This window comes from Mauremys reevesii, linkage group 19 (assembly GCF_016161935.1).
Source record: "Mauremys reevesii isolate NIE-2019 linkage group 19, ASM1616193v1, whole genome shotgun sequence".
Taxonomy (NCBI): Eukaryota; Metazoa; Chordata; order Testudines; family Geoemydidae; genus Mauremys; species Mauremys reevesii.
Genome location: NC_052641.1, coordinates 3,581,459 through 3,598,914, shown reverse-complemented (window position 1 = coordinate 3,598,914; position 17,456 = coordinate 3,581,459). Strand labels below are relative to the sequence as shown.

The 17,456-nt window shown below is 49.6% G+C and overlaps 1 protein-coding gene across 2 annotated transcripts in view; it reads right to left on the bottom strand.

Moving 5' to 3' along the window:
- The window catches only part of RABL6 (RAB, member RAS oncogene family like 6), a 92,929-nt gene that overhangs the window by 66,764 nt on the left and 8,709 nt on the right, over nt 1-17,456 (bottom strand). Inside the window, exon 2 of one of the 2 annotated variants that reach the window (XM_039506609.1) lies at nt 10,269-10,403. The exons of the other annotated variant lie outside the window; for it this stretch is intronic. Within the exon in view, the coding sequence (XP_039362543.1) occupies nt 10,269-10,403 (135 nt within the window). The remainder of the gene's footprint in view (nt 1-10,268; nt 10,404-17,456) is intronic. 2 annotated transcript variants of the gene reach the window in all.

Sequence of the window (17,456 nt, the reverse complement as noted above, 5' to 3'; positions counted from 1 at the left end):
CACTTGTGTGAAGGCATAAGGGGTCGCAGGGCATCCTGGGTCCTGTGCCAGAGCCCCGGGATACATTACTTCTCATCTCAACAACCCCTGTGCTTCTGTCCGCATTTGGCGCCATTTTTCAACGGTTTGTGTACTGTGAGCCCTACCTCTTCGGGCTGCAGGAATGGATCCCAATCTGCTGACCAGTATGCTGCTCACTCTGATCAACACGTCACGAGTGGCAGCAAAGTTATTCCTTAAACTACAAAAGCAAGAGGAATGAGACATTGATCTCGCCACGCATAGTAGCTATGACACAAGATGGCCTGTGGAATACAGAGGAGCTGACCACAGTGGAACACTAATCTGAGTGACACTAAACTGGGAGGAGTGGTAGATACAGGATACAGAGGGACCTAGACAAATTAGAGGATTGGGCCAAAAGAAAGTTCAACAAGGACAAGTGCAGAGTCTTGCACTTAGGACGGAATACCACCATGCACTGCTACACACTAGGGACCAAGTGGCCAGGCAGCAGTTCTGCAGAAAAGGACCTAGGGGTTACAGTGGACAAAAAGCTGGATATGAGTCGACAGTGTGCCCTTGTTGCCAAGAAGGCTACTGGCATTTTGGGCTGTATAAGTAGGGGCATTGCCAGCAGATCGAGGGACGTGATCATTCCCCTCTATTCGATATTGGTGAGGCCTCATCTGGAGTACTGTGTCCAGTTTTGGGCCCCAAACTACAAGAAGGATGTGGAAAAATCGGAAAGAGTCCAGGGAGGGCAACAAAAATGATTAGGGGGCTGGAGCACATGACTTATGAGGATAGGCTGAGGGAACTGGGATTGTTTAGTCTGCGGAAGAGAAGAATGGTGGGGGGGGTTTGATAGCTGCTTTCAACTACCTGAAAGGGGGTTCCAAAGAGGATGGATCTAGACTGTTCTCAGTGGTAGCAGATGACAGAACAAGGAGTAATGGTCTCAAGTTGCAGTGGGGGAGGTTTAGGTTGGGTATTAGGAAAAACTTTTTCACTAGGAAGGTGGCGAAGCACTGGAATGGGTTACCTAGGGAGGTGGTGGAATCTCCTTCCTTAGAGGTTTTTAAGGTCAGGCTTGACAAAGCCCTGGCGGGGATGATTTAGTTGGGGATTGAGGGTTGGACCAGATGACCTCCTGAGGTCCCTTCCAACCCTGATATTCTATGAACGCCGCTTTTGGGCTTGGGAAACAAGCACTGAGTGGTGGGATCACATTGTGATGCACCTCTGGGACGATGAGCAGTGGCTGCAAAACTTTCGGATGAGGAAAGCCACATTCATGGGACTGTGAGATGAGCTCACACCAGCTCTGTGGCGCAAGGACACGAGAATGAGAGCCGGCCTGCCATTGGAAAATTCTGAGGGAGAGTCTCAGACTATGCATGCGGTGGGATACAAGGCTGCTTTCTGCAACCCTCCTACCCACAACAACTCACTTCAGCGATTCCCAAAATCAAATCCACTTACCAGGGGCCTCCTCTCCTGTTTGCACTTTGCCAACATCTGACAGCTGTGCATGGCTAGCCTCCTTTGGGGTAGAAAAGAGCTCCTGGCTGCATGCATCTCTGGCCTCTGAGTCATCCTCTGCCTCTGGATCCCCACCCTGGTCCAAGATCTCCTCCTCCTGGCTTGATCCACTTTTGACTAGCATGTGAGCCACTGAAGTATGCACAGTGGTCTTCACAGTGGAGATGGGGTCGCTGCAGAGTATCATGTCCAGCTTTTTTATAGAGCCAGCAGCTCATGAGCGCAGCACCAGAGCAGCAGTTTGCCTCCTGTGTCCTGTGGTAGGTGTTCCGCAGGTCCTTCACTTTGACCCTGCACTGCAGTGTGTCCCGGTCATGGCCCCTTTCTGTCATGGATCGTGAAATCTGTCCGTAGGTATCATAATTCCTATAGCTGGAGCGCAGCTGGGACTGGACAGCCTCCTCTCCCCAAATGCTGACGAGGTCCAGCAGCTCGGCACTGCTCTCAGTGGGGAATTGCCTGATGCATGGAGCAGGCATGGCGACCTGGAAAGATGCCCTGAGACCACTTCACGCATCACCGAGCAAAGAGGAAGGGGACTTTCAAAATTCCAAAGGAATTTACAGGGTGGGGATGACAGTTGGTCACCTGAGGGCAGGGCAGTAGAGTTCAACCCGATGACCAGAGAGGCAACAACAGGCATTGTGGGACACCTACTGGAGGCCAATCACAGCGCTGTAATTGACCATGGTGTCTACCCTGGCACCACAGAACAGTAGCCCCACCGCAGAAAGCTGTATGCCTCTCGTTGGGGTGGGGGGTTTTTTGATTTTTTTTTTTTTTTTTTTTTTTAAAAAAACAGCGCTACAAGGGCAAAGTTTCTGCACACTAAGTGGCTTAGCAGTGTGTACACCTCGGGAGTTACAGCACAGAAAGCTGCTTTACTGCGTAGAAACTTACCAGTGCAGACAGGGCCTAAAGCTTACCAAATTCCACAGACAGGAGACCAGTGGATCAGAGAAACAGGCTGGTTCATTCTCAGAAGAAAAAAATCCACATCCCTCTAATAAAATGAATTCTTTGCCAGCACGCTGAGATTTCAGAATAATTACAAAGAGCTGACAAGTTGTATATTCCATCTCTTCATTTAAAATCTTAATACTGAGCAACCGAAGGATCCCAGAATATTTGATTGAAATTTAATTAGTCTTGGGAAATGGCTGACACAGTCTACCTCAGTATCTTTATTCAAACACCATGAATGTGGCACAGGCAAAATAAATTGTAGTCTTCCCCCTAACAGAAGTAGTCAGTCAGCAAGACTGTAATTAGGTCTGGGCTGACTTGTCAAAATGCCCATGTCTTGTCTATCATCAATGGGAAGTTTTTCACAGCAGGAAACATCTATGATGTTTGTTAAAAGTGGTGAGGGTTTTTTTTTAATAGCACTGAGTAATTTTTAATAAGATCAAATGAAATTCTGTCCCATTAATTATTTCTAACAGTACAAAACTCTTATTTTCTTTAAAGTGAAACAAACTGACAGCAAAAGACAGAATGTCAGCTCTGTAATCTCTCAAGTGTCCATCACTCCAGACCCTCCCCTCCCCCTGCACATATTTCACCTTGAGGAAAGCCCTTCACCTTGCAATACACAAGGTTGTCATTTCCAAACACCAAATTCTGTTATGACAGAGCATTACATTAACTTTGGCCTTACGCAAAAATTGCCTTTGGTTACTGGATTACCAGCAAAACCAGCCTGCTAAATGGGCTGCCTCTATACTGGAAAAAATGGAACCTGAGATCCAACAAGTACAGATGCAATCCAATGTTTGGAAACAGCATAAACTGCCTGACTTCCCTCTACTTACGGAGCACAGTTTTCAAACATTTTTGTGCATGACTGCCTAATTAGTGCCACTGCATGAACAAAGCAAGTAATTGGTGCTGTAAATTGGGGGGGTGTTTAGATAAGATCTCAGTTTCCATTGCTGTATTTATGAATAGTACATGCATTATCCCTTTTGCTTAGAGTAAAGGCTGAAGAAAAAAAAATCACACACAGTTTACCTATAACATGGAAAAATACTGCTTCTACAGATGTAGCCACCATTTGAATGTTAATTGCCTTTAGGTTTGCCCACTACCATGGAAAAAAGAATTTCCCTGTTTCTTATTTTGATCTCTTATAGCTCTGCTAGTAAAATAGTGTGGCACATACCCCCAAATAATTTTCAAAGTGTTTCTTGTACTCCACAGTAAGACTGACATTCCAAGAAGCCAGAAAGGGAAGAAAGCCGAGTGATAGGTCTCTGCCTGGCACAAGGAAGTAACAGCAGAGCCTTCATGCACTGCAGAGGCCGCAGGACCTGTCTAAGTTGCGCAGCCGAGTAAGTGCCTTGTGCCAGCTGATGCAGGATAAACAGAAAGATGGTGCTCCCAAAGTAAAGGTGCACACGGGTGTGACAGAGTCACAGGTCTGATGCTCTGGAACTGCTCTTTATGAAGACAGACAGGACTCAGGGTAGCGTGACTCCCCTCAGGGCACGCTGTCCAGGACAAGGAGCCCACCCCCACAGACCCCAACAGCAGACTGCCCAGGTTCCACCGACCCCTCCCCTCAGAGCCCTGCCACTGGATCTGCTCCACACAGCTTCTTTACTGCCCCCGCCGGGCAGAGACGACGCATACCTGCTGATAATGGGAAGGGGGGGGGGGGGGAGAAGAGGAGGCACAATTTAAAGGTTTAGCCATCCCCAGAACAGCTCAAGTCACACACACCCCCACCCCACCCAGGCCTCCCCCTTACCCTCAATCTCCCCTTCCGGAAAGCAGTGGCCCCTCCCTGCAGCTCCCAGCTGTTGCACCTGGCTCTCCCCACGCGCAGCTCACCAGCCCAGCCGCACAATGTGACCGAGTGGGGCTGGCAAAACCGGGAAGCGCAGTCTACTCGTGCTGGCACACTGAGCTGGGGAACCAGGCTCTGCCAGGTTCAGCAGCCCCTAGCAGAAGCCAGCAGCTCTACAGCACCAATTTTGCAGGAAAAACTGAAATTCTGTGCAGAGCATTAATTCTGTGAGAATTCTGCATTGCGCAGTGGTACAGAATTCCCCCAGGAGTAACACTGGGAAGACCAAACCTTTTAAATTCTAGTCAGGGTAGATCAGCCAAAGCCATTGGCAGAGAGGAAGTGGTAGAAGGCAGCCACAGAATCTATTTAGTAACCGGAAAAAATCTACTTATGCCCTCGCAGACCCAATTATTTAATATGCTATTTAGCTCCAAGGGTGTGATTTTGGGGTGCAACTCTGGGAGGCACAGCAGAAAACCCAGTCTTGGAATTGGGAGGGTGCAGCTAAAGGGGCTTTACACCACCTCTGACCTCCCATAATAGCTTAGAATTGGGAGGGTGCATAGCAGCCCTCAGTAAAAGTTGGCTGCCTAAGTTACTGCAGCCCAAGCTGAGCTGCGTACAAGTCGCAATGCAACCCAGAACTGCGGGCGCTGCAGTGTGCCAGGGTGCACTAGGTCCGGAGGTCCCCTGCTGGAGACTTTGTGGCCCTGCAACACCCTGCCCCAGAACAGAGCAGAGGGAAATCCTCCAGGCATCCTAGAGTGGCTGCAGAGGAGGGGCCAATCCAGGGCCAGAAGAGTCCTACATAAGATAAGTAGCAGAGCAGAGAAGTTCAGCTGCTGCATGGAACTTGACGAGGGAGGATTGGGTGCCTGGCTGGCTAGATGAGCCGCAGGCCATGGACAGCTCACTGCAGAAAGCTCACCAGGCAGAACTGAGCCCAGTGAAGGCTGCCAAAGACCGGATGCCTGGCTGGCTAGAGTAGCAGCAGGACCATAAAAAGATCAGTGCAGGCAGGCTGAGCCCAGGGGACTGAGCCCAGGACCAGGCCAAACCAGGCGAGGGTACAGAGATCATAGAATCATAGGACTGGAAGGGACCTCGAGAGGCCATCTAGTCCAGTCCCCTGCACTTATGACAGAACTATATTATTTAGATCATTCCTGACAGGTGTTTGTCTAACCTGCTCTTAAAAATCTCCAACAATGGAGATCCCACAACCTCCCTAGGCAATTTACTCCAGTGCTTAACCACCCTGACAGTTAGGAAGTTGTTCCTAATGTCCAACCTAAACGTCCCTTGCTGCAATTTAAGCCCATTGCTGCTTGTCATATCCTCACAGGTTAAGAGCAACAATTTTTCTCCCTCCTCCTTTTAAGAACCTTTTATGTACTTGAAAACTGTTATGTCCCCTCTCGGTCTTCTTTTCTCCAGACTAAACCCAATTTTTTCAATCTTCCCTCATAGGTCATGTTTTCTAGACCTTTAATCATTTTTGTTGCTCTTCTCTGGACTTTCTCCAATTTGTCCCACATCTTTCCTGAAATATGGTGCCCAGAACTGGACACAATACTCCAGTTGAGGCCTAATCAGCGTGGAGTAGAGCCAAGAATTACTTCTCGTGTCTTGCTTACAACACTCCTGCTAATACATCCCACAATTATGTTCGCTTCTTTTGCAACAGCATCACACCACTGACTCATATTTAGCTTGTGGTCCACTATGACCCTCGGATCCCTTTCCACAGTACTCCTTCCTAGGCAGTCATTTCCCATTTTGTATGCGAACTGATTGTTCCTTCCTAAATGGACTGCATTTGTCCTTACTGAATTTCATCCTATTTACTTCAGACCATTTGTCCAGTTTGTCCAGATCATTTTGAATTTTAATCCCATCCTCCAAAGCACTTGCAACCCCTTCCACTTGGTATCATCTGCAAACTTTATAAGTGTACTCAGGGCCGGCTCCAGACCCCAGCGCGGCAAGCACACGCGTGGGGAGGCCCTTTCCCGGGGGGGCGGCAGGCTGGGCCGGCGAACCTGCCGCAGTCATGCCTGCGGGAGGTCCACTGGAGCCCCGGGATGAGTGGACCTGCCGGAGGCATGACTGCGGAGGGGGCGCTCGTCCCGCAGCTCAGCTGGACCTCCCGCAGGCATGACTGCGGAAGCTCAAGCGGAGCCGCCGGACCTGCGAACCGTCCGCAGCTGCGGGAGGTCCAGCCGAGCCGCGCGACCAGCGGACCCTCCGCAGTCATGCCCGCGGGAGGTCCGCTGCTCCCGCGGCTCCGGGGCGCCTCCCGCGCATGACTGCTTGGGGCGGCCAAAAAGGTAGAGCCGCCCCTGAGTGTACTATGCCATTAACTAAATCATTGAAGATATTGAACAGAACCAGACCCAGAACTGATCCCTGCAGGACCCCACTCATTATGCCCTTCCAGCATGACTGTGAATCACTGATTACTCTCTGGGAACTGTTTTGCAACCAGTTATGCACCCTAGTTCCATCTAGGTTACATTTCCCTAGTTTGTTTATGAGGTCATTCAAGACAGTATCCAAAGCTTTACTAAAGTCAAGATATATCCCGTCTACCACTTCCCCTCCCCCATCCACAAGGCTTGTTACCCTGTCAAAGAAAGCTATCAGGTTGGTTTGATACAATTTGTTCTTGACAAATCCATGCTCACTTTACTTATCACCTTATTATCTTCTAGATGTTTGCAAACTGATTGCTTAATTATTTGCTCCATTATCTTTCTGGGTACAGAAGATAAGCTGACAGGTTTGTAATTCCCCAGTTGTCCTTATTTCCCTTTTTATAGGTGCCATTTTCCAGTCATCTGGAATCTCTCCAGTCTTCCATGATTATTCAAAGATAATCGCTAATGGCTCAGATATCTCCTCAGTCAGCTCCTTAAGTATTCTACAATGTATTTCATCATGCCCTGGTGACTTGAAGACATCTAACTTGTCTAAGGGCTTGGCTACACTTGCAAGTTGCAGCGCTGGTCTGCAGCGCTGGTCAGTTTTGTTGTCAATTCGGCTCCGGGCTCCGTGGAAGTAATTTTTAACTTCTTCTTTTCCTATTTTAGCCTCTAATCCTACCTCATTTTCACTAACACTCACTATGTTAGACGGCCAATCACCACCAACCTTTTTAGTGAAAACCAAAACCAAAGTCATTAAGCACCTCTGCCATTTTCACATTTTCTGTTATTATCCCCCCCCACACACACACACACAGAGTAACAGGTCTACCCTGTCCTTGGTCTTCCTCTTGCTTCAAAAGTATTTGTAGAATATTTTCTTATTACCCTTTATGTCTCTAGCTAGTTTGATCTAGTCAGAGAAGGGCACTGCTGGTCTGGTTGCAGACTGAGCCAAGGGAGGGCTGCTGAAAAGGACACCAGCTGAGGGTACTTAGATGGGCCCCAGCTGGGTAGCTGAAGAAGGTAGGGCCTCGGGGAAGAAGCCTTAGAGCAGGGGTCGGCCACCTTTCAGAAGTGCTGGGCCGAGTCTTCATTTATTCCCTTTAATTTAAGGTTTCGCCTGCCGGTCGTACATTTTAATGTTTTTAGAAGGTCTCTCTCTATAAGTCTATATATTATATAACTAAACTAGTGTTGCATCGTAAAATAAACAAGGTTTTCAAAATGTTTAAGAAGCTCCATTTAAAATTAAATTAAAATGTTGATCTTACACTGCCAGCCGGCTCAGCCTGCTGCTGGTCTGGGGTTCTGTTCACCTAGGCCGGCAGCGGGCTGAGCGGGGCCTGCGGCCAGGACTCCAGCTGGCAAGCTCAGCCCACTGCCGCTCAGGGGTTCCATCCGCCAGCTCCTGCCAGCCGGGATCCCAGCTGCCAGACCTGCTCAGCCCGCTGCCAGTCTGGGGTCCCGGCCCTGCCCACATACAGTGGGTACCTACCTTCTCCCTGGTTCTGGCCATTCTCTTCCTCTCTCTGCACTGAGCTGAGGGTGGGAGTGCACTGAGCACAGGGCTGGGGGTGAGGGGTCTGGCCAGGAGCTAGAATGAGGGAGGGGGCTCAGGGTTGGGGCAGGAGGTTTGGGTGTGGGGTACTTACCTGGGCAGCTCCCATTTGGTGCGAGGGGTGCAGGTGGGAATGGGGGGGGGAGGGGTTTGCAGGAGCTTCCGTTTGGTGCTCAGGGTGGGGGTGCAAGAGTCAGGATGTGGAGGGGGTGCAAGAGTCAGGGCTCGGGTCGTGGCATGGGTGAAGGAGTCAAGCAGAGGGCTGAGTGTGTGGGGGGTCAGGGTTGGAGGGGGATGCTCCTATTCCACCCACCCACCCCTTCCCCAAGGCCCATCCCCTACTTCTTCTCTGCAGACCCCGGGACTCCCAGGCCCCATCCAACCCACCCTGCTCCCTGACTGCCCCCTCCAGAGACACCCCCCCCGCCCAGGATCCCACCCCCTATCCAACCCACTCTGCTCCCTGTCCCGACTGCTCCCCCCTTATCCAACCCTCTCAGCCCCGGACCCCTTACCAAGAGGCTCCTAGCAGCATGTTCTGCTCCGCGCAGAGCCAGACAGGCTGTCCCACGGGAGCGGGTAGCCTCAGCCCCCAGAGCGCTGCGCGTGCAGCAGCATGGTTCCAGGGGAATGGGTAAGGCGGGGGAGGGGCCGGTGGCTTGCTGCGCTCGGCCGGGTGCTGCAGCCCGGGAGCGCGGACCCCGCGGCTTGCCGCGCCGGGAGAGTGGGGCCATTTGCCCAGCCCTGCATTAGGGTGTGCCTGGGCACACCCGGCACACGTCTATGCTTCTGCTCCCTGCCCCTGCAGGGGGTGTGTGGAGGGCACAGAAGAGCGGGCCAGGCAGGATTTTTAATGGCACGCTGCTCCGGTGTGCCATAGGTTGCTGACCCGCCTTAGAGCTACGGCCCCATACAAGGGCAGAGAAAGAACTTGGACTATGCACCCCAAAGGGGGGACAGCATGTGTGGCTGGTCCAGAGGGCTGAGCTGCCGAAGACCAGCTGAGAGAACCAGCAGCTGGGGGGTGCTTGCAAGAGGCAGGCGCCACCCTCATGTAAAACCAAAGCAGGCTCACACCTAACCGAGAGAAAGGGCGCCTGTGAAAAGACCGTTTGCAGGCACAACTGGCCAGAGAAAAGGGGGCACACATGAGGCGAGTGCTAACCCCATTACAGGCATGCACCATGACCCTGCTCCCTCAGCCTACCCCCTCCGGCCTCCTATGATTGATCTTATGAAGAGGGTCTCCTAAAATAATCGGCTTTTGTCTTATGCAGTTTCTACATCAGCAGCATTCTGTCCATGCTGTAAAGGAACTGGCCCTGAGAGTTTTATGTTGCCATAGCAAGAAGAAGACTTCCACCCCAGCTCTGCAACTTAAGCAAGAGTCTTAGAGCATCATTGACAAGATACAGTAATTCTGTTTTTCAATACCTTGTACTTGTATTAATATCTCCACCTAAGATTATTACAACTACAAGCATTTTAAAAATCTAATTCACTCTGCAATTGGAGAGTAAATCCATACTGGACATGGTGAAAAGTGAGACTAGACTGCTCCATGCCACTTGCTGGTATTAAATGTACTAACACAGGACTGCTGTACTTCAGATCCAGTCCTCCAGGGACACATTTCACTAATAAAATCTGTTTTCATTGAAACAAGAAAATACAATGAGCATTTCAATTCATATTTTGTTAAATTTCTTCCTGTGATTTTAACTACTGAGGACATCTGTTTAAATGGTTGGTAATGTAATTACTGAGTGAAAGGATTAAAAAACAGGATTATTTGAATAATCAAGTACGAGTGATGAGTACCTATTTTAAATCTAAACTGGATAAAGCTGAAAGAGACAGCTGAGGCTACAGAGGAATTCCTGCCTCCATGGCACAGACTGTTCCTTCCCCCAGGCACCCTTCATTCCCTCTCCCTTCTTACTTTTATAGTTCCAGTGGATGCTGGTGACTTGGATCTCCTGAGTAGGAATATATTCCTCAACAAACTTCTTCCCCTGGAGTCGGTGCCAAAGTGTGGTTTTCCCTGTGTTCCTGTCCCCTCGGATTACAATTTTCACTGGGGGGAGAAGAGCAAGCACAAAAATAAAGTTGATTAAAACAAATCTTGGGAATGCTTGGAAAAGTGTTAATATTTTGAAAGTGTTATTCTGATGTAATTAGATCTTTGCTCTCATTTCTGCCTAGTTCCCATCCTGGTGCCTTCCCTCCTCACCACCCTGGGTAACCTTAACCCCCTGCTCACATTTCAACAAGTTCTTCCACACCTATCTTTGAGCTTGCATCCCCCTCCTCCTACCCACATGCCAAATGCCCTCCTGTAGCGTTCAAGTTTTCCTTAAATAATTTTCTTATCCTCAAGAAAATAATGATCTCCTGAAGCTCTCTGCACCACTTGGAAACTGGCTGGTCAGCTTGAATACCCGAATTGCCCTGCCTGAGGGCTTGCCTACTTGAGAAGTTTGCGCCAGTTTAAATTAAAAGATGTAAATTTAAACTGACAATTACATTTAAACTGCAAATGGCTGTGTGGACACTCTTTGGTTTAAGCATTGCCTATTTTAATTTAACTTAAGTTGTTTAGGGGCAGGTTTAAGCTAAAAACAAGCACGGGCCCACAGGGATTTGCACTGGTTTAACTATATCCCTGTAAACACCAATTTAAATTAAAACAACGCATCTTATTTCTGTAGTGGAGCCCTCTCTCATTTAGGGCATGTCTACACAGGAAAAGTTACAGTGCCGCTCAGAGCGCGCTGAAGGGAAACCGCTGTTGTGTGTTCGCACTGTCAGCTGCCTGCACAATAGCATGTTCACACTTGCAGTGGTATTTGGAGCAGTGCACTCAGGGCAGCTATCCCACGGAGCACCTCTTTCTCTTCTGCTGCTAAGACTTGTGGGAAGGTGTGGGGCATGATGGGGCATTCCAGCAATCCCTGTGCATCCATCCGCATTTGGTGCCATCTTTCAACCGTTTGAGTACTGCACGCCCAGCCTCTTCAAGCTGCAGGAATGGCTCCTGATCTGTTGACCAGAATGCTACTCACTCTGACCAACAAGTCACGTGTGGCAGTGGAGTTATTCTTTAAACTACAAAGGCAAGAGGAGTGAGACATTGATCTCACTACGCATAATAGTGATGACATTAGAGTGCCACAGTGGACAACTGCTTTTGGGCTCGGGAAGTAAGCACTGAGTGGTGGGATCATATTGTGATGCATGTCTGGGATGACAAGCAGTGGCTGCAGTACTTTTCGGATGAGGAAAGTCACATTCATGGGACTGTGTGATGAGCTCACACCAGCCCTGTGGCACAAGGACACGAGAATGAGCTGCCCTGCCATTGGAGAAGCACATAGCGATTGCAATGTGGAAGCTAGCTACTCCAGACTGCTACCGATCGGTTACTAACCAGTTTGGAGTGGGAAATTGGACCACTGGACTTGTGTTGACTTTCGTCTGCAGGGCCATGAATCACATCCTGCTCTGAAAGACCGTGACTCTGGGCAACATGCGTGACATTGTGGATGGCTTTGCACAAACGGGCTTCCCTAATTGCGGATGGCATGCACATTCCAATTCTGGCACCAGACTACCTAGCCACCGAGTACATTAATCACAAGGGGTATTTCTCAATGGTTCTCCAGCCGCTTGTGGATCATTGGGGGCGTTTCACGGACATTAATACAGGCTGGTCCAGAAAGGTGCATGACACACGCATCTTTCGGAACACTGACCTGTTCAGGAAGCTGCAAGCCGGGCCTTTCTTCCTGGACCAGAAGATCACCATAGGGGAAGTCGAAATGCCCACTGTGATCCTAGGAGACCCTGCCTACCCCTTAACGCCATGCCTTATAAAGCCATACATGGGGCAACTTGACAGCAACAAGGAGTGGTTCGACAACAGGCTGAGCAAGTGCAGAATGACTGTTGAGTGTGCTTTTGGCCGTTTAAAAGCCCGCTGGTGCTGCCTCTATAGGAAACCAGACCTGGCCGATGAAAATATTCCTATGCTTATAGCCGTGTGTGGTACGCTCCATAAAATTTGTGAAAGGACGGGTGAAAGCTTCACTCAGGGCTGGACTGCAGAGGCTCAGCACCTGGAGGCTGAGTTTGAACAGCCAAAGACCAGGGCTATTAGAAGGGTGCAGCGTAGGGCTATAAGGATCAGGAATGCCATGAGGCAGCAATTTGAAGCTGAAAGCCACTAATATTTGTTGCTATGCTCAGGAGTGCAGTGCTTGCAATGCTAGGAGGTGATTGGTGTAAACAATGCAATATGTGGGTTTACCATAATTGTATGTTGGTTTGCAGGGCTCTTTTTGCTTTCAATTAATAGAATAAAGATTGCTTTCAAACCAACACAATTCTTTTATTTAAAAAGAACCACCTGAGGAGAGAGAGGGAGGAAAAATATATCAGGAGGGAGGGGGATGCGGGAAGGGAAGGTCCCAGGAGGAGGTGTCCCGGGATGGCTAGCGATTTGTGTATGTCCAGGGATCGTATCCAACCTTCTCCTTTGGAGTACAATGCAGCAGGTGCTTCAGCAGGGCCATACTGCAGAGGAATGGGCGTTGAGTGCAGTGGCTAGTGGGAGTCCACAGTGCTGAACTGTGAGGAGGGAGGAGTGGAATGCTGCGGGTAGAGACTGGAGCCAGGAGATTGATAAAAGCGTGTTGGCGGTGTCTGGGGGGCACATGGGAAAGAGTTTTGTGACAGCGGCTGCAGGGGAGGGCGGGCGCAGAGCTGCTCAGTTTGAAGAGCTAGTACCGCCTGAAGCATGTCTGTCCTGCCACTCCTTCAACTCCTGTTTCTCGGCGGCAGAGTGCACCATAACATCACGCAAAAAGTCCTTAGTTCTTCTTGGCCACTTTCTAATTCTGCACAGCCGTTCAGCCGCCAGTAACAAAGAGGGAGGCTGGGACCCCAAGGTCATCTCTGTGAAGTTTAAACACAACATTTTACAGAAGCAGTATTGTTTGCAACATAGACAACACCGATTCAGTGCTTTAAAACACAGCCAGTACTCTCACACCTGTCACTAACCGGCTAACTGCAGGTAAGCAAACATGAGTCACCAAAATGGTGAACAGCTGCAGGGCAGGGTAAATTACTCTTCCTGGACCCTGTTGTACACTGGGCATGTGGCTCTTGCGGACAGCCAGCACTGGGGGGTGGAGGGGAATGGGAAGGCTGATAATCATTCCTGTCCCCACACTTTCCAGAGGATGCGATTATGGAAGATGTCTCGCTGCTGAGGGTGAGCAGGGAATCAAGGGAGGGTCTTCTCCAAGACTGCAGCTTCTGCCCTGGTCCCTATGTGGCTCGCCTGTGTGCAGCAATGGTCCCCCTTGTGATGGCACAGTTGCCGTTAATGGGGCAAGAAACAAAGCAGCTCTGTCGAAGAACCTGCAGCAGCGGATTGCCCAGTATCTCCAAGAGAGTTTCCTGGAGACCTCTGAGGGACAGTCCCATGAAGTGAGGGAGTCAAATCAACAGCCTGTTCTGCCACTCAGACTAGGCATGCAGTGAGAGACAACCCTCCTGCCCTCCTACCCCCAACAACTCGTTTCTGTGATTCCCAAAAATCACATCCACTTACCGGGGCCTCCTCTCCTGTTTGCACTTCACCAGTCTCCGACAGCTGTGTCTGGCTAGCCTCCTCTGGGGTAGAAAAGAGCTCCTGGCCTCCAAGTCATCCTCTGCCTCACATCCTCATCCAAGATTTCCTCCTCCTGGCTTCGTCCACTCTTGACTGGTACACGACCCAACGAAGTATCCACAGTGGCCTTTGCAGTGGAGGTGCGGTCGCCGCAGAGTATCGTGTCCAGCTCTTTGTTGAACTGGCAGCTTGTGGGAGCAGCACTGGAGCAGCAGTTTGCTTCCTACACCTTGTGGGAGGCGTTCCGCAGCTCCTTCACTTTGACCCTACATTGCAATGTGTCCCGGTCATGGCCCCTTTCTGTCACGCATTGTGAAGTCTGTCCGTAAGTATCATAATTCTTATGCTGGAGCACAGTTGGGATGGGACAGCCTTCCCTCCTCAAATGCTGATGAGGTCCAGCAGCTCAGCATTGCTCCAAGAGGGAGCAATGGTGCGTGGAGCAGGCATGGCCACCTGGAAAGATGCCCTGAGACCACTTCACCCATCACCAAGCAAAGAGGAATGGGACTTTCAAATTTCCAAAGGAATTTACGGGGTGGGGATGACGGGTTGGTCACTTGAAGGCAGTGCAACAGAGTTCAAACCGATGGCCAGAGAGGTGAGAACGGGCATTATGGGACACCTCACTGAGGCCAATGGCTGCACTGTAATCGCCACGGTGTCTACACTGGCACCATAGAGAAGCAGCCCCGATGCAGAAAGCTGTACACCTCTCATTGGGGTGGTTTTTTTACAGCGCTACAATTGCGCAATTTCTGTGCACTAAGTGGCTTGGCAGTGCGTACGCCTTGGGAGTTACAGCGCAGAGAGCTGCTTCACCACGCAGAAACTTGCCATTGTAGACAGGGCCTTAGAGTGCAAGTGCCTTGCAGCAGGGATCACATTTTCTATTATACTCTTACTGGAAGCAGAACACAGCAGTGATGCTCAGCAAAGTAATACAGAAAAACTGGCAGCTAGTTGTGACAGTCTGGACTCACTGTGGAAGGTATATGTGCCTGAGGCAAAAATCAGACAATCCTAATATAATCAAATGCATTTGTAATGACTGGTAACCAATGGCACAGGACACCAGGCTCCTCTAGTGCAGACTGAGAGACTACACACGCCATCTCTCTTCTCCCCCCCCCCCCCCCCCAATCAAGGAACCTAACTGTGTGTGAAGAAAAAACACACATATTCAAAGGATAAGAAGTGTCCAAAATATCATGCTGAAACGCTAATATAAATGGGATTCGCCACAGTTTCATCCGGCACATGACCTTAACAACTCAAAGATAAGCAATGTATTCTGTGTTATTTCTAGAAGCTTGCTCTCAACTTCAGAATGTGCAGAAATAGCAGCAAATAAGGCAGGCAACCAGCTTGGCTTAACAGAGAAATCTTCAGTGAGCTTAAACACAAAAAGGAAGCTCATAGTGGAAACTTGGACAGATGACTAGGGAGGAGTATAAAAATATTGCTCGAGCATGCAGGGGTGTAATCAGGAAGGCCAAAGCCCAATTGGAGTTGCAGCTAGCAAGGGATGTGAAGGGTAACAAGAAGGGTTTCTACAGGTATATTAGCAACAAGAACGTGGTCAAGGAAAGTGTGGGACCCTTACTGAATGGGAGAGGCAACCTAGTGACAGATGTGGAAAAAGCTGAAGTACTCAATGCTTTTTTTGCCTCAGTCTTCACAGACAAGGTCAGCTCCCACACTGCTGCACTGGGCAGCACAGTATGGGGAGGTTGTGAGCAACCCTCAGTGGTGAAAGAACAGGTTAAGGACTATTTAGAAAAGCTGGACATGAACTAGTCCATGGGGCGAGATGAACTGCACCCGAGGGTGCTGAGGAAGTTGGCTGATATGATTGCAGAGCCATTGGCCATGATCTTTGAAAACTCATGGTGATTGGGGGAGGTCCTGGAGAACTGGGAAAAGGCAAACAGTGCCCATCTTTTAAAAGGGGGAAGAAGGAGAATCCGGGGAACTATAGTCCAGTCAACCTCACCTCAGTCCCTGGAAAAATCACGGAGCAGTTCCTCAAGGAATCCATTTTGAAGCACTTGGAGGAGAGGAAGGTGATCAGGAACAGTCAACATAGATTCACCAAGGGCAAGTCATGCCTGACCAACCTGATTGCCTTCTATGATGAGATAACTGGCTCTGTGGATATGGGGAAAGCAGTGGACGTGATATACCCTGACTTCAGCAAAGCTTTTGATATGGTCTCCCACAGTATTCTTGCCAGCAAGTTAAAAAAGTACTGATTGGATGAATGGACTATAAGGTGGATAGAAAACTGGCTAAATCGTCAGGCTCAACGGGTAGTGATCAACAACTCAATGTCTAGTTGGCAGCTGGTATCAAGCGGAGTGTCCCAAGGATCGGTCCTGGGGCCGGTTTTGTTCAACATCTTCATTAACGATCTGGATGATGGGATGGATTGCACCCTCAGCAAGTTCGTGGATGATACTAAGCTGGAGGGAGAGCTAGATACACTGGAGGGTAGGGATAGGGTCCATAGTGACCTAGACAAACTGGAAGATTGAGCCAAAAGAAATCCAAGGACAGAAGAATACCAAACACTGCTACAGAATGGGGACCGACTGGCTAAGTGGCAGTACTGCAGAAAAGGACCTGGGGATTACAGTGGATGAGAAACTGGATATGGGTCAGTATGTCCTTGTTGCCAAGAAGGCTAATGGCATATTGGGCTGCATTTGTAGGTGCACTGCCAGCAGATCGAGGGAAGTGATTGTTCCCCTCTATTCGGCACTGGTGAGGTCTCATCTGAAGAGATGTGTCCAGTTTTGGGCCCCCCACTACAGAAAGGCTGTGGACAAATTGGAGAGTTCAGCGGAGGGCAACAAAAATGATCAGTGGGCTGGGGCACATCACTTATGAGGAGAGGCTGAGGGAACTTGGCTTATTTAGTCTGAAAAAGAGAAGAAAGGGGTGATTTCATAGCAGCCTTCAATTACCTGAAGGGTTCCAAAGAGGATGGAGCTAGGCTGTTCTCAGTGGTGGCAGATAACAGAACAAGGAGCAGTGGTCTCAAGTTGCAGTGGGGGAGGTCTAGGTTGGATAGTAGGAAAAACTTTCACTAGGAGAGTGGTGAAGCACTGGAATGGGTTACCTAGGGAGGTGTTGGAATCTCCTTCCTTAAAGGTTTTTATGGCCCAGCTTGACAAGCCCTGGCTGGGATGATTTAGTTTGGATTGGTCCTGCTTTGAGCAGGGGGTTGGACTAGATGACCTCCTGAGGTCTCTTCCAACCCCAATCTTCTACGATTCAGCATCAGGGTCTTCTTCTTTTAGACATTGGCCAAATTTTCCAAGTTTGGCCATCTTGTCAGATTAGATCAGAAATCATTAGGTGAAATCCTGGCTCCACTGAAGTCAATGGGAGTTTTGCCACTGACTGCAATGGGGCCAGGATTTCACACATCATTTTGAGACACGG